Source organism: Myotis yumanensis, unplaced genomic scaffold (genome assembly GCF_028538775.1).
Source record: "Myotis yumanensis isolate MYYU_CA2020_CCGP unplaced genomic scaffold, mMyoYum1.0.hap1 SCAF_17, whole genome shotgun sequence".
Lineage (NCBI taxonomy): Eukaryota > Metazoa > Chordata > Mammalia > Chiroptera > Vespertilionidae > Myotis > Myotis yumanensis.
In genome coordinates this window covers 18,438,999-18,460,721 of record NW_027223768.1, presented here as the reverse complement: position 1 = coordinate 18,460,721, position 21,723 = coordinate 18,438,999, and the positions used below count along the sequence as shown (strand labels likewise).

At 42.5% G+C, this 21,723-nt stretch overlaps 1 protein-coding gene across 1 annotated transcript; it reads left to right on the top strand.

Moving 5' to 3' along the window:
• The first annotated feature begins 268 nt into the window (after nt 1-268).
• On the top strand, nt 269-15,970 carry TNFSF4 (TNF superfamily member 4). The gene is given in 4 exon segments (XM_070397000.1): nt 269-331; nt 334-837; nt 13,673-13,721; nt 15,621-15,970. Coding segments are annotated over 4 exon segments (966 nt in total).
• Nucleotides 15,971-21,723: the final 5,753 nt, after the last annotated feature.

Here is a 21,723-nt window from a genome sequence, read left to right as displayed (position 1 = left end):
AGAAGAAGACCACAGAAGCTCACTAGATGCTAGCTTATTTATTACACTGTAATGGAATACAATGAGAGGATCTCACTCCTTTATTTCTACATGATCCACCATCCTATTTTCTTCTTTTCTCTTTTTTTCACTTTGAGAATGATTTGTGTGTGCTTCTCCCCAAAATCTGTAGGATGGTTTCAATGCTCAGTTTCCAGCATTTCCCTTAAGTATCTTCTGTGATTTAAGGCACCTGGGGGGAGGGACAGACGAGCTTCCACATCAAGGGATGATGCTTTTTATCTTTATAAGTGACCCACAGTTTGGTTACTGGTGCAATGAGAAATTAAGAAAAGTGCACATTTCAATGACTGCCATTTCACAGTCACTCAAATCAGAACTGGAATGCCACAAAAACAACTCCCTGTTAGCCCAGAGAAGAAAAAAAGAAGAAAGAAAGTAAAGGGGAAATTCAGATTAGTCACAAAGAAGTTCCCCGCCTGCTGCAAAGCGGCAGTGTTAAAACTGAGAGAGTCCGCTCTGCTCTTTCAATTGCCTCTTATCTCTGGTCCTGCCACCTCTGTGGATTTGCTGATTGATACGCCTGGTTTTGTCTTCAGCTCCTTCTTGGCAGGGGAGACGTCAGTTTTCTCTCAGATCTCCCTTTGGACCAGTTTTCATCTTTGCTGCATCCATACTGTGAAGATGGAAGGGGTCCAACCCCTGGATGAGAATGTGAGAAACGCGCCAGGTCTGAGATTCCAGACACACAAGCTCATGCTGGTGGCCTCTGTGGTCCAGGGGCTGGGGCTGCTCCTGTGTCTCACCTACATCTGCCTGCACTTTTATGCTCCTCAGGTAAGATGCACATCCGGCACCTTGTTGCCACCAGCTTACGCTGATGGCAGCTCCAACAGCTGCAAAGGGTCACTTGGAAAGAATCTGATAACCAAATTGTCCAGGTGTTTGTTTTTTTTCTTCCCCCTTAGCAATTTTAAAGTGTGGTTAAACACCCTCTGGTCTCCTTTTTCCTTCCCTTTTCTCAGTAGTGGCAATGGTGGGGCACGGTGGAGGTAGGGCAGGGGCGCTGCTTCTGGATTATTCTCTTTTTCTTTGCAATGCAGGAATACTGGTATTTTTTTATGAGCCGTCATTGAAGCTTCGAGTTTTATGAAGCTTCGAGTCATTGATATACCTGGTTTACCTATTTTCTTAGTTAGTGTCTGATCAGGGAATTAATATAAAAAGGAAATAAGAATGAGCTCAGTTCCACTTTGCCATTGTATTCATAAAACCCACAGACACTTGTGGACATTTGCTCCTGCTTTGCAAAGAATGCTGAAAGTATCAATAGTAAGTTCTTTTAAATAGCTAATAGTTCTTTTAAAGGCAGAGATGTGTGTGTTCCGTGCATCCGCGCACATGGCCAAACATTTACTCCCAACAACTTACCCCGATATTTATTCTCACAGCCTTTCTCTACCAATCACAACGTACAGACATCACTTTGTCTATTTTATACTTTATCCAATATATTATGTGGTGGGTGCATCTTTCTAGTATTTCCCCCACCTAATGAAGATATTCCTTGTAATCTCCCTTCTCTTTATTCTGATCCCCTTTATATTTCTTTTTTCTTATGTATTTTTTCAGACCTGCAAACATTATTCAGTCTTTAAGGATGTTCTTGACTGCTGGCAACTCCACTGAAAATAAATGCACAGTCTGCCTATGTTCCCTTGTTGAGGCTAGTCTGATCATACTGTTTCCCTGGCGGGTTGCTTGAGTTTAGAAAAGTCTGTCCCTGGTAAAGATTAGACAATAGGAACTTCTATTTCTGATGGGCAGGGCAGAGTCTGAGTATCTCAAACAAAACTAGGATAAGACCAGTGGAGTCCTGGCAGACGCCTGGGCTTGCCTCTGCCCACCGGAAACAGGGGTTTTCAGTGCAGAGAGGCTGGTGGGAGTGTGGTTGTGATCACTGTACTGCAAAGAGGGCTCACATCCCCCAATTCCAGAAGTGTAGCAGGTGTCATGTCATGCTCAAGTCGGCAGACTGGCGAGCACAACACCACACTCACCCTCTCCTCATCATGCCATGCCTTTCTTTCTCTCTGCAGAACCCTTTGGGTGCAATTAGAATAGGCAATTTGGGTCGCAAGTGCGGGGGCGGTGCAATGTGTCCATGGCAGGGTGCCTAAGACGCAGACCGGAATTAGGCTCTTCCGAGAAGAAAACAAAGAGCGTAACCAAAAATAGAACAGCTGAGTGCATGCACCAGGTCTGGGAGCCCTGAAGAGTGCTTTTTCAAATAACCACAGTGTCACAGACACTGTGACGATGAAAAGACAGGACAGATGGCTCCAGTCAAGACTCAACTAGGGCTGTGAGTAGGAGAGAGCCAAAGGTGAAATGGATGCATATAGCCCGCTGGTGGCAGAGTGGCCCTGGACTAGAAATACCCAGGGGATGCTGAGAAGGAGAGGGGTCTTTTCTGCCAAGTCACCCAGCAGCTCTGTGATAGAGTGTGGAAGGAAAGCTGAGTGCTGGTTTCCAGGACACTAGAATTCATGGGGAGCATTCTTTGATCCTGGTGCAGAAATGGAAGCAAAGACATAGGAGGTACAGTAGAGCTGGTGGCTCAATTAAAGTGCTATCATATACTCTGGATATGGAATTTTTTGGCACAGACTTAACATGAATTTTAATTTTTTCTTATTTTTAGCTAGACTGTTTTAGCTAACATAAATATCTCATACTGTTATAGGATGCAGCACAATGGGTCCTTACATTTAATCTCATATACTTTATTGGGGGGGGGGGGATAGCACAAGTAGATCATATATATTTCTCCCTGGAACTTGATGAAATGGTGGTAGTGGCAGTGTGTGTGTGTGTATGAGAGAGAGAGAGAGAGAGAGAGAGAGAGACATTGAGAGAGAAGGGTGTAGAGTAGCTGTTGAAAAAGGGACACTTTCTAAACTCATTGATAAAATTGTTTGGAATTTTGGTTGAAGCATTGGCTAGATGATGATGCAAAAACCCTCTACTTTTATAAAACAATATTGCAGTGATCTGTAATATTGCAATGAATTTCCATTTGGGTGTTATCTCAAGTGAGCCGAGTACTCATCACTCACCCAGTTAAGTTGGATTTTTTTTTTGTAGGAAAAAGATACTTGGAGAATAATCATAATTTCCCTCATATTTTAGATTTAATTTTTAGCCTTATAAAATAATTGATTATATGAAAGGCTCTGTAAAACACAGATGTAACGATTAAACTCCTTGGGCAATTAACTTTCCCCTCATCATTCCATGACATTAGGTTGATTTCTGTGCACAGCAGAAGTTCTCATTTTGGAATGTCAGAAAAATATAGGATAGACTTTTCCCTCTCATATAAGTCACTTCCCTCTTTGGGCTTTGATTTTCTCATGTGTAAGCAACTGGATCAAATGATCAGAAAGATCTCTTCCAGCTCAATATTCTATGAATATGTACTTTATTTATTTTATTTTTTAAAATATATTTTATTGCTTTTTTACAGAGAGGAAGGGAGAGGGATAGAGAGTTAGAAACATCGATCAGCTGCCTCCCGCACACCCCCTACTGGGGATGTGCCTGCAACCAAGGTACATGCCCTTGACCGGAATTGAACCTGGGACCCTTCAGTCTCCAGGCTGACGCTCTATCTAGTGAGCCAAATCGGCTAGGGCTGAATATGTACTTTATACATATATTCAGAGAATGGAATGAGATTTTGAGAAATACAAAATATAAGTTAGTAGATTTTTGTGTCTGAGATGAATTTCCTGGTTCGTAAGAAGGGGTGGAAGAAAATCAAATTTGCATATATATTTGTAATTTATGCTTACTTATATACTATGTACATATCTAAATAACCTGTTATGTGTTAGCAAAATACCCTATTTAGAAGGAGGAAAGAAGTAGATGCTAGAAGAATATCTATGGTACAAATGATAAAACTGAGCCCTTTTGTCACCAAAAACAATACATGCTCTTTGGATATTTATTTAAAGTATTAGGTTTCTAGTTTTACCTATTACTTAGCTTGGAACAATGGCAGGAAACTAGGTCAATTTACAAATGTAATTTACACATTTATATATATATAATTTTTATAAATATAATTTATAAATTTTATTTGTGTATCTCTGGACTCTTGAGGCTGGGCTCTTCCAAGATTTGTATCACCCTCATCACAGCAATTTATAGATGTGAGGCTTTTAGTGATAATTCTTTAGCAAATTTCAGTTGAAGGTTTATATTCTCAACACTTTTACCGCCGGGTAAAACGGAAGTAGAGGAAATTGTTAAGTGAGCTGACCAGATCTGATTAGAATTCACAGTTTCTTGATGAAGGCTATAACTTGGACTTTTGTTTGTATTGTTTAGGGAGAAAAAGGAAGCTTTTTTTATCCTGAAAAATCTTGTCTCAGATTAACTCAGTTTAAATGTATCCCCATGTAATCTAACAAGAGTTTAAGAAATTCCTTTTTGAAAAAAAAAGCCAGACATGCAAATAAATGATTTTCAATGCAAATGAATTTACATTTCATAAGCGATTCCATGGTAATAACAAAGAAACATCTGAAGAACTGAACTGATTTGTCATTAAGTACTTGGAGGCTCTAAAGGGGGGACTAATAATAATATGTAGAATTATTGCATTTTTGAGTGGGCATTACACATAGTCTACTTACAGTTAAGAAAACCAGAGAGGGTAAGAGCTGGGAAGGAGGTAATGCTATAGCTGATATTAGAAGGAAGAGTAAAAACTCTTTAAGTAGACAAGAAGGATGGTAGTGATTGGGAAGGGGGTAGCAGGTTTTCTAGATACTTGTTCAGTTGATTGTTCAAAATGGTTGAAGTTGAGTGTTCCTAGGGTAAAATGGTGGAAGGTAAAGCTTGAAAGGGCTGTGACTCATACTAGGGAAACACTTCCTTCCATTACATGCAAACACACACACACACACACACACACACACAAAACCAGGAAAAATTACCCAAACTGCTGCTTCTCCAAATTTCGCTTCTGTTCTGTGGTCTACATATTTCTATAGATAGAAAGTGAGACTAGCCCTGACTGATTTGGCTCAATGGATAGAGCCTCAGCCTGCGGACTGAAGGGTCCTGGGTTCGATTCTGGCCAAGGGCACATACCTGGGTTGCGGGCTCGATGCCCAGTAGGGGGTGTGCAGGAGGCAGCCAATCAATGATTCTCTCTCATCATTGATGTTTCTATCTCTCGCTCCCTCTCCTTGCCTCTCTAAAATCAATAAAATATATTTTTTTAAAAAAGAAAGTGAGTCTAATCTCATGCAGCACTAGGGGGCGCTACAGTAAAACTAACCATTCTCAGATGGCTTAATGAAGCCTACACTCTTAAAGAGTCAAGATAAGAAAACCTTTTTTGAGAAGCCAAATACTAGACAGGTATAAGAGGAAGAACAAGGGAGGCCTCATCTGATACTTTATAAATGAAAAATTTTGATATAGTACTGACCCAAGTTGAAAATAGGATAGAAAAAATTTGTACTGGGATCATGCTGGAAATATCACATGTGTCCGAGTATGGAAACACACACACACACACACACACACACACACGAGTTCGGGATATAGATTTAGGGATATAGTATCCTGATTCCATTTCTCTGACGTCAGCCCCTCATTATAGGCACAGATTAGACCCAGTCCTACCTCAGGGCTAATCACCTGCCCTTCCAATCCTATTTTTTTTTTTTTAATAGAAACTACTTCTGTGTCCACTTTCAGAGAACCTGTACTCTCCACTCACATCAGGGATTCTGTCTGCATCCATGGAAAATTAACATTAACCTTCTGGAATAATTTAGGTGAGAAGAGCCATGTACAGTGTTGTTAGGAGTGAAAATAACTGACTTACAAAAGGTTATTTCACATCAACGGTCACAAATGGAACATATGGTGGCATTAGGATGAAAGAGAATTCCATACCATCCTACGGCTTGTGTATTTTGTTTGTAGCCACTCATACTTTCAATATCCATATCTTTTTAAATGAAGGAATCAACACACTTCCTTACAAAAAATACAAAACATCTCCAAGTTTAGAGCAAGTCATTGAGGTATAGAGGAGAGCATGTTGGGCCAGAAATTACAAGGCTCTGGTTCAGTTCAGTCTTTAATGTTGTGACTGAGTAAATTCCCTGCAATTCCCTGAGCGTCAGTTTAATCATTTTCAAAATTGGAATTTGGTAGTTGTGAAGAGCAAATGTGTTACAGAGCTTTGGAAATGATGGTTATTATTCAAGGACACGCTTCCCTAAGCACTGTACCACTGAAATGTTTTCCTTGTAGCATGTGTACACACACACACACACACACACACACACACACACACCATAACTCAAATCTCAGAAAGCATATCATAGGGTTAACCTTAATTTCATGGACTTTTACTTCCTTACTATAGTTTTTAGGATTAAAAAGCCCCAGCTGGGATGTGAATCATCCCTTTGTCCAGCATCTCCACAGCTGTAGACACTCCTGGCCTATTAGTCACTCAGTTGCCACCTTGGATTTTGGATCTACTGTTGAGATATAGCAGTGCTTGTGTTCAAGTCACCCTTATTTTACTTAATAATAGCCCCAAAGTGCAAGAGTAGTGATGCTGGAACTTTTGCTATGCCTAAGAGAAGCCAGAAAGTGCTTCCTTTAAATGAAAAGGTATGTATGTATAGGATAAACATAGTATATATGGGATTCGGTACTACCCGTGGTTTCAGGCATCCCCTGGCTGTTTGGAACATATCCCCAATGGGTAAAGGGGGATGACTGTAATTAATTATTTTCTTTTCAGCAGAACTTTTATTCTGAAATACAGCTTAGGTGGGTTTTTAATTTGTATTGATTTTTCTACTTTGAGAACATGTAACTGCTATTTAAGAACATATTCTGATTGATAGAAAAATTGACAAATAGACCTACACTTTAGTTCTTCTAATACTAATTTAATAAGAGCTTGTGGTTAGAAAGTCTCATTCCCTTACTGCTGCATTGCAAATATGGGGAACAGAGGGGTCCAGTGAGTTTTCATGATGGACCCTTAGGGCTGGGCTTCCCTGTAGGTAGCCAGGGCATAAGCCTGGAGAACCAGAGAAACTCTCCAACAAAGGTCAGGAGGAAACTGACAATGAACATGACAAAAAATGATAAACAAGCATCCAAATAGTCACTAAGGAAAAATATAAAAGCCCTTTGGGGTTATAAAATAAGTTGTAAAATACCTACTTTACAGGTCAGTAATATAAAATATATTTTGAATTATTTGTGTTGACTGATTAATGTTTTTAGCTTCCAAGGTCCCTAAAGATCTTAATCTGACCCTGTACATGGTATGATGAAGACTAGGAATGTAAAGCCTTTTTTAGGGGGTGAGTGTCACCTGTAATAAACAGTCTCTCATTTTTACAGATCTTTCCCCCACTTTTGTTTCTACTTCTTCACCATGACTTTGGAGGAAGAGAGATATTTGTGTGCAGTTTTACAATGAGGAAACATGAGGCATTACAGACTTGTCTGGGTTTATATTAAAAGGTCATGCAGAAAAAAAAAAAGGTCATGCAGGGCCATAGCCGGTTTTGCTCAGTGGTTAGAGTGTCAGCCTGTGGACTGAAGGGTCCTAGGTTTGATTCTGGTCAAGGGCACATGCCCAGGTTGTGGGTTCAATTCCCAGTACGGGGTGTGCAGGAGGCAGCCTATCAATGATTCTCTCTCATTGTTGATATTTCTGTCTCTCTCCCCCTCTCCCTTCCTCTCTGAAATCAATAAAAATATATTTTAAAGAAAATCACAAAGCCCATTTCTAAAAAAAAAAAAAACGACTAGGACAAGTTGCTGAAAGTGGGCAAATTCTATACAAGCGAGTCTTTGTCTTTTGGCTTCTCAGACAGCAGGCGAGAGAGCTTGATGAACATGAGGGCTGAGTGGCTCTGGTGTAGGCAGTAGCTACCACCAAGCAGCTCCTAGCAAGTAATTCGAAGGCTGTGGCTACTGTGAGCACTGACGCTGACCTCCATGTGTCCTGCACCATCCTTGGCCCACACTGCATGATGCCTTCTCCTCTTTCTTTAAGGTAGTGGTTCTCTACCTGTGGGTCGCGACCCCTTTGGGGGTCGAATGACCCTTTCACAGGGGTCGCCTAAGACCATCGGAAAACACATATATAATTACATATTGTTTTTGTGATTAATCACTATGCTTTAATTATGTTCAATTTGTAACAATGAAATGGGGGTCTCTACAACGTGAGGAACTGTATTAAAGGGTCGCGGCATTAGGAAGGTTGAGAACCACTGCTTTAAGGATATAAGTTATATCGGATTTAGGGTCAGCCCTAATATAGTGGACCTCATGTTACATCTGCAAAGACCCCATTTCCAAATAAAGTCATGTACAGAGTTCAGGTGGATGTTAATTTTGTGGGAGACACTACTCAGCTCACTATAAACCATTGATTCATTTACTTATCCCAACAGTATCTGTAGAGTGTCAATTACCTGTCAGACACAGAGGAAACAATGGTGAGCAAGACATGGTCTTCCTTGCCCTCCCAGAGTTTCCAACCCTGTGTTTAAAGCAGACACTTAAAGAAGCAAAGTGTTGGTTAGAGCCAATGTCAAATATTATGTGATTATGAAGTCCCTAACTAAGGAGCAGGCATAGTCTTAGGGGCTAAGTTCCCTCTTAGCTCAGCAAACATTTACTTAACTAAACTTCATTATGATTGAGGCAGGGTGAGATTTATGATAATACAGTGGGTACACTGTAACTGACCCTTCCAGTTGCTTAGAAACTAAGCTGCTACAGAATGTTATGCTGCAGACTCACCCAATCACCAAGGTGAGGAAGTGAGTTCTTAGAAATGTTTTGGCAGATGCCTCTGTGGGTATACTTTGAGGACTTCCCCAGTTCATGTGGAAAGGGAAACCCAGATATGAGAAAACCTTCCCCTTGAGGACAGCAAAAGTTGGTTGCATTTGGTCAATCACATAATTTTGAAGGTGTGTTCATGCCACCTGGATGCTTTTGGTTCATTCCTGAGATCCCTCTTAGGAATCTGTTAATTGCTAAGCTTCTGGGACAATGAAACTGCAGTTCTTGTTCTCTGAGATAGAGAGGACAGGGTCCTCTCTGTGGGGTAGCCATTACTAAGTAATTGTGACAAGAAAAAGGGCAGTGTTTAGAGAGGGGGGCTATGTTAGGATATCGCATGGATTGTGTAGTAGAGAAGAGAATGAAGGTTAGGAGAGAGCTTATAGCAGAAAGGTGCTGACAGTCATGGTGAAGGGTGGGGAAGGAGAAAGAGAGGGTTTGGGATAATAATTAAAATGGCTGTTCTTTGTGTCATTAGATCCCAATAGACTCTTTATTCAACATGGTTTTCAGAGCCACACATCTTTGTTTCTAAGAAATGTAACTTTCGGGATGAGGTTTTTCTGAATGTGGAAGGCTGCTTGGGCAAAGAACCAGTTTTTCCCATTCTTCCTAGTCCTCTCTCTACGTGGGGTTCTGAACTTCCCTGATCAGAAGGTAAGGCCTTGCCCTTGGTAAGGAGGCTGTTTCTGCTGAGCACCACCGAATGCCTCAGGATGAGAGTCTAGCTTCCCAGCTGACTGCAATGGCTCAGGATGGAAAATTCCATCTTCCCCTGCAGAGGCTCCTTGAGATGCACCCTGAGAGTGTGAGAGTGTGCTTTCATGATCTCTCAGGTCTCCTCTGACATGAAGCCCAAGGCACAGGGAGGAGATGTTCACATCCCAGTGGAGGTGGCATGGTGAATTGGGGAGTCCGCATCACCGATCTGTTTCCCCACTGTGCTCCACTGACTCCCACACTACCCCTCTCCCACCTAACATCTTGACATTGTGGCTGGGTATCAAGTGAGGAAGGGCAAGGCCCACAGAGTGAAGGTAGAGCCCATGCCCTGGTTTCATACCTTCCAGAGGCTCATTCCTTCCTGCCAAGAATTACCCTCAAGACAAATGCCAAGTGAGTAAAATAATTGCCAACATCCTAGTAAGTTAGAATTAGAAACTCTCTCCAAAGATGAGTTCCTGGGAACATGGTACAGGCTGCTGGGTAAAGGCTGGACATCAGATGTTTCCCAGTTTTGTTCTCCAACAGCTCAGTCCTCAAGGTACTGTGAGAGGCCAGAAAAGGACCTACTTCTGACTCTTCTTGCAGCACCTGTCTACTTTGTACTTGTCCATGGGCTGCTGCCCCCCATCAGGTCAATTGCACCTCTTCAGAGCCCAGCTAAAGGTTGGGCCAAATTGTACTACACAGACAACTATGTAGAGTTGGCTGAGGAGATCTTCTCTGGAGAACCTCTGAAGTATTTTGAAATATATCTGAATATTTTGACAACTATCTAAAACCCAATATTTTAATCTTGATCAGTACTGATGATGAAAATACTTCAAATTAATCTTAGACCCTCAAATACTTTCATAAGGGTAAATATCAGAAGAGTTTATTTTTTACCCATACACAAACATGGTCTTTTTAAAAATATATCAACCCAAGAAAAATCCTCAGATCTTCTCCAGAGACTAACAAAATAGAAAATATCAAAGGTCCCAGAGGAGTTCCATCCAAGGACAAGCTACACAATAAAGCTTCTTCAATCTGGAAATGTCTGAAGACTCCACACTGTCTCCAAACTCCTGTCAGTCTACACTGACAGAAGGTCTCCAGAGAAGATCTCCTTAGCCAACTCTACATGGTTGTCTGTGTAGTACAGTCTACACAGCACAATCAGAGTACAGCCCTGATGTTTGAATGAGACCATGTCAGAAGCATGAGTGTACAAGAAGTCATCTTCTAGTTGAACCTTGTATTTTACAGATAAGGAAGTTGAGGCCAAGAAAGGGAAGATTTCAACTCCACCCCTCCATTCCCGTATGATTTCTATTATACTACACAAGTAGCCCCCCCATTCAAATTTGGAGTGAGGAGGAACCCCTAAGTAGATTTTATTAACATTCCATTCTTGTGTCCACTTCAGTGTCAAGCTCAGAGGAGAGAGAAGTTGGCACACACAGCAGATTGGCAGGGTGGTAGTCTCACCATGAACTCATCACGAGAGCACAAAGGGAGCACTCAGAGTTCAGGCTTCCCTCCTGGGTGTGAGGGCTGTCGTAAGTGAAGCCAAGAAAAGAGGAATGACAGAGTTACCAGAGATGGAGGGACATTCTTGTTGGATAGAACTAAGAAAGCGAGTATTTTCTAAAGCTTACCATGCACTTGGCAAACTGCTGGGTGCTTTCACATATGCTATCTTATTTAAACTTCACAGTCATCTCCTGGGAATATTCCAATAACAATATGCCTTATTTTCACTGGCATGAGAGCTGAAGCTCAGAAATGCTAAACATAATGTTTCCAAATTCATAAAATTAGAGAAGTCACAATTTGAACTGACTCTGACCCTCAAGGCTATGCTCTCTGTCTCATCTTACCACGCTTATTCAAGGGCAACAAGATTAGAGAAAATGGTTGGCTAGAATGTAAGACACAGAAAGGATATGTGTGGAAATAAAGTTTGACCAGGAGGTTGAAGCCGGGCCATGGAGAACTTTGAATGGGGCACTGTGGGGGTATTTCTGGGCAGTGGGGTTATCCGCATGAGTTAATCAGGTATGGAGGGTGAGGGGAAGAGTTAGGGCAGGGCAGGGAGCAAGAGGAAGGACCATTTATTTTATTTCACAACATTGCCTAAACTTAATAGTACTGATGCTAGTTAGAGACTTCTGAGAATATATCTATTTCTAACACTGAGTAACCATCAGGACAAGGAACAGAAAGCTTCAGTCTGGAGTTCCAGTAGCTCTAACCAAGAGAGGAAGTCATGTGAGCTTTCCTTGTTGCCTCTCAGCCTCTTGGTCTCAGAGAACATCCCCTGGGTCACTACTACGCTTACATCATCAGGGCGCTTCAAAACTGTGGTAGATTTCCTTGAACTGCAGAAACCATGTGGAGATTTTTGCATAGCCAGTCAAATAATCCAATCATGAGGGCTTTCAGATCAGAGGGCTTGACGTAAGTTTGGGGATGAGGAAGTCTTGTTTTTTCCTCTTCTATGAAAATTGACTTAGGGTTACAACTTCAGAAACCTGGATCATGGACGGTTAGCGCTGAAAGGGATCTCTTGAACTTCTAGTAATTTTTAAAGATGAGAAAGTGATCTCTAGAGAAGTTGTGAAACTTGCCCATGATGACACCATCCTTGCCTGGCTAGAACTTAGTTTGCTGCTGGCTGTGCCCTGCACTCTCTGAATTGAACCAGGTGGCTGTTCATGCTGGACTGACTTGCTGGCTTAGACAGCAGTGGGGCATTTATTCACCCCTGGGGATTATGAATTGGCAGGGCTGGAAAAGTCTCTCCCTTCTACCTCCCAGGCCTGTTGGTTTCGGCTGGATTAGGCTTGTGCTTTGACTTCTACGGGAAATAGGGGATTCCTCGTCTGCGTGGGCAGTCGCTAGAGGAATCCACTTGACTGCGGCTACTTGTATGCCAGTGAGTGGGAGGCAGGGATTCCACACTCCAGGGCATGAAAACAAATTCCTCCCCACACCTCCATCAGCCAAAAAGCATCCTGCGGAGAGAGCTGTTGTTCTTGGCAGACACAAGAGACAGTGCGCTTTCTTTTCTCGCTTTCCCTTTTTAGTAGGTGATATAAGCAGGTGGTACAAAATAAAAAAAAAGTCGACCATGAAAAATAAGGGGCACTCCCATTCTTGACTTTAGGCTTCCAGTTCCTTTCTCCAGAGGCAACACTTGCAAACAGTGTTTTGTGTGTCCTTTCAGATAGAGTCAATGCCCATGCAAGCCATATTTTTATTTTTTTAAATACACAGCCATATACTTTATACATGATTCTGCCTTTTGCTTTTTTTCGCTTCATATACTTTATAGTTTGCTCCTTATTGAACTTCTTTGTTCTCTTCCCCATCAAATTACTGCAGACATTTTACCCCTTGGGCTTCCTCTCTCCTTTCTTGATGTTAAATACTCTCTGGGTTCAAATTAGGTTTTCAAGCTTTTAAGAAGGGAGAAAACCAATGTAAAAAATAGACTATACTCACATCTACCAAACTCTGAAGGATTACACTAGTTTTAGTTGGTAGTGTGCCCTGAAAAGTGTAAAACACTTTTACACTTGCGTTAGAGCTAGGAAGTTTCCAGAATTCACTCCCAGTGCATTCTGGGAGTCAGTGGTCACAGCGGGTGGATCAGGCACAGCCTTCTTCATGAGGGGATGGATCTCTGCGACTGAATGGGTTTCTTGACAAGATGACTATTAAATGCTCTGTTATCCAAAATGGGAAATTGGGACTCAGTGAGCCAAAACAACACACCAAAGGAGAGTTTGGCAGGGCTGAGCACAGGCCTTGGTGCTTGCATGAAAGGGCAGAAGACTCCTAACTTATCTTAAGGGGCGTTACAGAAAGGCCAGTGGGCAGGTTGGCAGTCTGGGTCTATTCTCCATGGAAAAAACCCAAGTCTTTGGCAAGTCGCTCCCTCTCTAGTCTACTCCATTTCTGTTTCATAGAATATGACTTGTTAATTCCATTTCTTCACCACTTTATTTTCCTAAAAATATCTCTTTGCCTTCTTCAGGTGCCACCTCAGTATCCTCCAATTCAAAGTATCAAAGCACAATTTACTGGTAAGTGTTGTCAAAAGTTTGATTTTTTTGAAAAGAATTTTTCCCTCCAAATCTCTTCATTTCCTCCAGAACACAAGATCTCACCCTTTCTTAGGGAAGCATTAAATCCTGGAATACCTGGACCTTGCCAAATCTGTGCTTAATTCCTTTAGATGCCTTACTAATCCTTCCAGGAACCCTCTGAGCAGGAATTATTCTTTTTTTTTGTTTTGTTACTCCTAACCCGAAGATATTTCCTCCCTTCCCCCGCCCCCACCCCCATTGATTTTTAGAGAGAGTGGAAGGGAGGGGAAGGGACAGAGAGAAACAGCCATGTGAGAGAGACACATTAATTGATTGCCTCCTGCACTGCCCCCAACTGGGGCCAGGGATTGAGCCTGCAACCGAATTATGTGCCCTTGACCTTAAACCTGTAATCCTTTAGTCTTCGGGCTGACGCTCTAACCACTGAGAAAAAAGCAGCTAGGGTGGAATTATTCTTATTTTTAAGTAAGGAAACTAAGGCTTTACTTCCTTAGTTTTGCCAGTAATTCTGGTATAGGTCAAGATTCTACCTTAATGAGAGCTGGGGGAGGCCCCAGGTGTGAAGGCCAGGTGATACTTCACCAGGACAGCATGACTTGGATCCAGGACTAACACTAAAACACCCACCAGTAGTTTCTTTTTAAAAAAATATATTTATTGATTTTTTAGAGAGAGGAAGGGAGAGGGATAGAGAGAAACATCGATGAGAGATAAACATCGATCAGTTGCCTCCTGCACACCCCCTACTGGGGATGTGCCCGCAACCAAAGTACATGCCCTTGACTGGAATCGAACCTGGGACCCTTGAGTCCTGGGACCCTTGAGTCTGCAGGCCAACACTCTATCCACTGAGCCAAACAGGTTAGGGCCACCAGTAGTTTCTTTAAGGCTATTCACTGTCTATCAAGTTCTCCTGAGCCTGAGGGAAGTACATCTTGCCCTCCATAAGAGGTCTTCATTTCCAGTTCAAGCATGCCCCCATGGGCCTGGTTCAGAGCAAGAATTATTGATTGTGTGTCCAGCAGTGGGGCCTACTCTTTCCTATTACCAAGGGACATGAGCCAGAGTGGGGAGTCTGATATGTGGTTGCTTGGCCAAATCAGGGCTGATTGAAAAGAAATTAAGGCTTTTTGGCTTACACTTGGAATGGCTCCTCACGAGGGTACCAAAGCCATCACTCTGTGTCCTGTCTTTCTCCTCCTCCTCCCCCTCCTCCTCTTCCTCCTGTGAAAGCAGCTCTTCCCGAGGCACCTTCCAGGAAAAGCTAGTGACAAGGTAGAAGGGAGAGGCAGGTCTTTGTTCTGGAGCTCCTTCACCTGCCTCTTTCTGGGCAGAGCCTGAGCCCACTGACATTCTGTGCACATCATTAAGCTTCAGCAGCTGCTGGTAAAAGCCAGTAGAAAATGCTGCTGGGAAGTCCAGTGCCCAGGGCATGTGAAAATGTGCATTTCACAGTCAGGTGAAGAGAGAATAGGGAAGAGCTCAAAGCAATGGCCCTCCTGGCACCCTTTGCTCCGATTGAGCTATTGAACAAGGAAGCCCTGAGGTTGCCAGTCTCTCCCTGTTCTGAAAATCAGGGAAACCTCCAAGCTCCATTTCCTGCCACAGGTCTGTTGTGACAACCGCCAATGGCTTTAATCTCTCAGTTCTTGAGTTCCAGCCCCATCAGGAACTGTCTTGGGTACCAGTGCTAGCTCTACCTCCTCTTCCATCCCATGGGTAAAGCACAATGCCCGCTTCTTCTCATTCTTCTCAAAATCTCTTCCTATCGCTGTCTCTTCATATGTTTCTAGATGTGTTGGAATGTTGTTGCCCAAAGTTGTGTTAAGGAATCATTCTTTCTTTTTTTATTTCTTCTTGTTCTACCCTCCTTAGAGTGTGACAATGAAAAAGGTTTCATCCTCACATCCCCAAGCAAGGAGGATACCATGGAGATACAAGACAACTCAATCCCCATCCCATGTGATGGGTTTTATCTCATCTCCCTGAAGGGCTACTTCTCCCAGGAGCTCAGCCTCAGCCTTCATTACAGGAAAAACCAGCAACCCCTCTTCTCCCATGACAAGGTCACGTTTGTTGACTCCATCATCGTGGCCTCTCTGGGTTTCAAGGACAAAGTCTACTTGAATGTGACCACTCACAATACCTCCTGTGCAGACATCCAGGTGAATGGTGGGGAGTTAATTCTCATTCATCAAAGTCCCGGTAGATTCTGTGGTGAATGAGGACCTGATGGCCACACCTAAGCCAGGCACCAAGCTCGAATGCCACAATGGGGGTGGACAGGACACTGGTTCTTCCTTGGGAGTGGAGGAGTCGTCCCAGATCAGCCCCCACCTTTGGCTACACAGGATGTGACCAGAAGAAGATTCCCCCACTCCCACTCAGGGATATTTAAGACTTATTTTACATATCATTTAACTTTATTTATCCTCCAATCTTCTAAAGCACATAGCCCTCATCCTTCACAATTGCCTCAAGCCTGTCAGGTACCTCTGCCGAAGAAGAAAATAGGTGCCTCTTCTTCATGATAACAATTGTTTCTATTGGTCAGGAAATGGTCATAATAAACTTGCTTTATTGAAAAAGACACTGGACGAGCATTTGCTGGAAATCTGGCATCTGGCATTGTCGAAATGAAGAGGACCAAGGAGGGGGTGATGAATCAGCCGGAAGTGGTGTGGACCCACTGACAACCGCAGCTGCCTCTCTAGGATGGATTGGGTTGCAGTCTACATGTTGCCTAAATACCTCTCACTGGGTGCAGTTAAGAAGGAAAATCAACTTGTCAACAGCTGTCAGGACTTAGTGAAGATAAAGATTACTCTGTGTCTGGGCTTTTTTCTCTCTACCACATTGCTTTCCCAGCCTCCAAATGTTCTTAATAGCAATTCCCCCCTCAAAAATCCAGTAAGAATTTAAAGAGTCTGGGGAGTGAAACACATTCTTTGCTACTGATAGTCAATGGAACATGTATGCACCCTTCAGCTTATGCCGATAACACTCAGCCCCATGCCTTGTACATGCACATTGCTAGTTTCAAAAATGAAGCAATTCTATTATCAGATGCAACTTTATGTCAAAGACACTGAGAGCCTACTGTATCTTATGAAAAGCAATGATGTCTATCTAGAAACATCCTAATATCACATATGATCCTATATCAATTAGTGAGACTAGAATCAGCTAACACCAAGGCTTTTAAGAGAATGAGATCCCTTATGTTTAGTTTAAATGTTCCTCCTGATGTATCAGGCTCACAGCATTGTGAACACATGCAATTTTTCATAAGTCAAATTTCTAGATAATTTGTAGATTCTTAGATTTTGGCTAAAATTTGTTTTAATGGTTGCCAATGTTTCCCTACCATTTTAAATAGAGCATGCAGGATGTAGACCTTTTTCTGGATGATTCTGTGTCATCACAATAATTGTGCTGGGCCAGAAAGATGGCCCTGCACTAGATGGTTTCTATCACATTTGAATTTTTTTCTGTCTTTTTAACATAGTTTCCCATCTCCTCTTAATGTCTATCTCCAATTATATTCCCACCCTTCTATTTTAATCTGTTGTGGAGACATAAATAAGTGCTAAATAAAAAGCTAAATAAGAGAAATTGTGCATAAGTTAAGAGTAACCAAGCTCTAGTGGTGGCCAATCACAACTATAGGGAATATTTATGGAGGGTCTACTATGGACTAGGCATTGGGCTAAATGCTTTATGCCAATTGTTCTGAACAAAATATTCTATAAATCTGTCTCAACTACTCAGAGAATTTAAGTGTGTGTATGTGTGTGTGTGTGTGTGTGTGTGTGTGTGTGTGCTGACTATGGTCTGCAAGTTGATGTTTCTCAATGAGTGATATCTAATAAGTAAATGTTTATTACTATAGATAATATTTAAGAAAATGTGTGTTTACTTTTTAAAGTTCGGAATTTCTGACTATATTTCACCTGGACATGCACATTCCAGCCCTAAGCATAACTGTTCTGTGGGATGTTTGTCTTTGGTGTCATGGCCTGTCTTTTTTTTTTTTTTTTAAATTAAATCTTTATTGTTCAGATTATTACATTTGTTCCTCTTTTTTCCCCCCATAACTCCCCTCCTTCCAGCTCCCACCCCACCCTCCACCCTCACTCCCCACCCACTGTGTTCATCCATAGGTGCATGATTTTTGTCCAGTCACTTCCCGCATCTCCCACACCCCTTTTTCCCCCAAGAATAGTCAGTCTATTCCCTTTCTATGTCCCTGATTCTATTATAATCACCAGTTCATTCTGTACATCAGGTTATTTATTCACTTGATTCTTAGATTCATTTGTTGATAGATGCATGTTTGTTGTTCATAATTTGTATCTTTACCTTTTTCTTCTTCTTCCTCTTCTTAAAGGATACCTTTCAGCATTTCATATAATACTGGTTTGGCGGTGATGAACTCCTTTAGCTTTTCCTTATCTGTGAAGCTCTTTATCTGACCTTCAATTCTGAATGATAGCTTTGCTGGATAAAGTAATCTTGGTTGTAGGTTCTTGGTATTCAGCACTTTGAATATTTCTTGCCATTCCCTTCTGGCCTGCAAAGTTTCTGTTGAGAAATCAGCTGACAGTCGTATGGGTATTCCCTTGTAGGTAATTGAGCCTCTTTCTCTTGCTGCTTTTAAGATTTTCTCTTTGTCTTTTGCTCTTGGCATTTTAATGATGATGTGTCTTGGTGTGGTCCTCTTTGGATTCCTTTTGTTTGGGGTTCTCTGCGCTTCTTGGACCTGTAAGTCCATTTCTTTCACCAGGTGGGGGAAGTTTTCTGCCATTATTTCTTGAAATAGGTTTTCAATATCTTGCTGTCTCTCATCTTCTGGCACTCCAATGACTCTGATATTAGACCGCTTAAAGCTGTCCCAGAGGCTCCTTACACTATCTTCACACTTTCGGATTCTTTTTTCATTTTGCTTTTCCAATTGGGTGTTTTTTGTCGAATCTTTGGTTTGATTATTGTACTCCTCTGGTCTGCTATTGGGTATAATATTCTTTATTTCAGTCCGCGTATGCTTACTTTCTAATTTCTTTATCGTAGCATCGAGGGTCTCATTAGTTTTCGTGAGGCTCTGCACAAATTTATGGCAAGCCCTCAAAATTGCGATTCTTAGCTCCATATCCTCCATTTCTGTCATGTTTTTTTGTCTCCGCATCTTTTATGCTTTCTTGGTGCACCCCCTTGTGGTCTCTGTGCGCAGTCTTGTTCTAGCCAAGCCTTAATTGTTGTAGTTAACACTAGAGGGGTTTGACCACCAGGCCGGCTGGCTGTGGAAATCAGCTGTGTGGAAAACGTCTGCCTTCTGGGGAGGTGCTAATCCAGCCTTTGCCTGAGGCGATCGGCAAATGGCTGTGCGCAGGTTTTGGGCGGGGCGGGATCAACAGGGCGGGCGGAGGGAGCAGTTATGGCCACGCTCAGTCCCGTTCCCAGAGGCTCTGCTTCTCAGAACCCCGCAGCCGCTGCAAACCTCGGAGAGAAAGCTGCCCTCAGGTCCCAACTGATGCCGGATAATCCCGCTTCTCCCGTTTGAGTCTGGGTCCCTAGAGACTCGCCCAGATCTGGAGCCCAGAGTCTGAGACTCACTCCCGGCAGAAAACGACAACCGCGCCCTCAGCCACCAGCCCGCTTTGCGCGCGCACCTCGGTACCTTTGTATTTTCCACACTGCGCCGCCTCTGAGCCTCGATTTGCTGTTCTCTTTCCTTCTAGTTGTAGAGTCTCTCTTCAGCCAGCCTTCCTGTGGTTCTGGGTGATGTCCGTTCAGTCTTTTAGTTGTATTTTTGAAATGGTTGTTTGCGGCAGCGGTCTCCGGTGTTTACCTACGCCGCCATCTTGGTCTCTCTCATGGCCTGTCTTGGCAAATGCCCACTCCTTTTGAGTACACATGGCCTGCTCTTCCATGCTCGCCTCCCTCCTTCACCCACACAGGGATATTTCTGCCATGCAGCAGCCTCACTCCCCCACCTTTCACCCATCAAAACATGCATGTCTCATTTAAGTCACTCCTTCAAAAGGATAATTAACTTTTCTCTGGACATAACAGAATTCTGTGGAAACAGAACTGAATGGGAAGTCAGGAGACTGGAATTCTAATTTGATTGAGTCACTAACTAGCCAAATGACTTTGGAGAAATACTTTCCCATTTTTCAATCCTGCTTCCACCCTTGTTAAATGATCCTCTTATAGCAGTTCTCAACCTGTGGGTTGCGAACAATGAAAATATATCCTGCATATCAGATATTTACATTACGATTCATAACAGTAGCAAAATTACATTTATGAAGTAGCAACGAAAATAATTTTATGGTTGGGGGTCACCACAACATGAGGAACTGTATTAAAGGGTCGCGGCATCAGGAAGGTTGAGAACCACTGCTAGAATCTTATGCCCATAGTGCTAAAGTGTGAAAGTACATGCTAAGTGTCCATATACTGGTTGCTATGAGTCAAGATAGGTAACTTCTTTTACTATGTGGATTTTTTTTTTCTTGGACATGCTAACAGTCTTCCCTCATCAACTGTTACCTAGTGTCTTTCTACTTAGTGAATGACTTAAGGAATCCAACCTTGATCTAAGTCATATTTTGTTCTTAAGAATACTGGGCAGGTCCCCTATTTTAAGCCTTGATTTTGTATTTAGTGCTTTCCTGATTATCAGAGAGTATTAATATTGATATTAATAATATAGCCTAATAATAATATTGATATTTACGTGGAAACAAATAAAAGATTTCAGAATTCACTACTGGTTAGAGTGTTGGAGTTTTATTTATCCTGCTCTCCCTTTCCTTGGTAGATCCACCAAATCCCTGATGAGGGGAGCCTGGGGAGTTCTCTTTTGGCTTGTCAGTTGCAGTCGGTTCAATAGGGGAGTGGAGACAAGCCAGGCGAGGAGGTGGGCTCAGTGAACTGAGCTCTATTGTGCTTGAGTAAATGCTTGGGTTTGGGTTGTTTTCTTTCCCCAAAAATGACTCTCCATTTCCCACTCCCACCTATGTGGAATCCCAAAGGTGCTGTGGAGAACAGCTGGATAACCACTGATCTAAATATATTTTAGGTATAAAATAGCAAGTTCTATAAAAGAGATGTGAAAATTTTCTATAAACTTTCAGAAAGAAGAATATTAAGTACTTCTGAGGACTTTAGAAAGAACTTCATGGAAGAAGTGACATCCCTGAAGGAGGGAATAGCATTTGGAGGAGTATTCTAGGCTGAGGGAAGACATAAAGAAAATAGAGATTAGAAAGTTAAAGGTATATAGAGAATGCACAGTTTCATTTTAGCAGATGAAGTATATAGATATATGTAGTGTATGTAATGTATAAAGCAGACTATTGGGGAAAATTTCAGAGAAATCAATTTCTGAACAAGAGCACAGAATCAGAAATTGCTAGCCTATGATAAATTAGACTTTGCTCTGTAATCAAGAAGGAGGCATTGAGGATGTTTGAGCTAGGAACCAACAAATTGGAACTGTATTCCACTGACTCTTAGGCTATCAGCCATTGTGCATACACCAATGATATCTAAGACCATTCTCTAGCTCAGATGCCTTCTACTCTGGTGTCACACTATTGCAATCATCTGTGTTATCTATATATATAAAAGCCTAGGCGACAGGACGACCAGATGACCGGATGACCAGCTGGTAGCTATGACATGCACTGGCCACTAGGGGGCAGGTGCTCAACACAGGAGCTGTCCCTGGTGGTCAGTGTACTCCTACAGTGGGAGTGCCGTTCCAGGCTGCAGAAGTGTGAGCCTCTCCCGTGAACACTCCCTCTGTGCGCCTGAGTAGTGGCGTGGCAGGCACAGTGGGGGCCCGGATAAGCAGGAGCAGTGAGGTGCCCCACCTGGGCTCAGTCTCCTCCCCGGCCACCTGCCACTTCACACACTATTTAATGCTGTGCGGGATTGAGCAGCTGGTGGGTAAGGCTGAGCTGCGGCA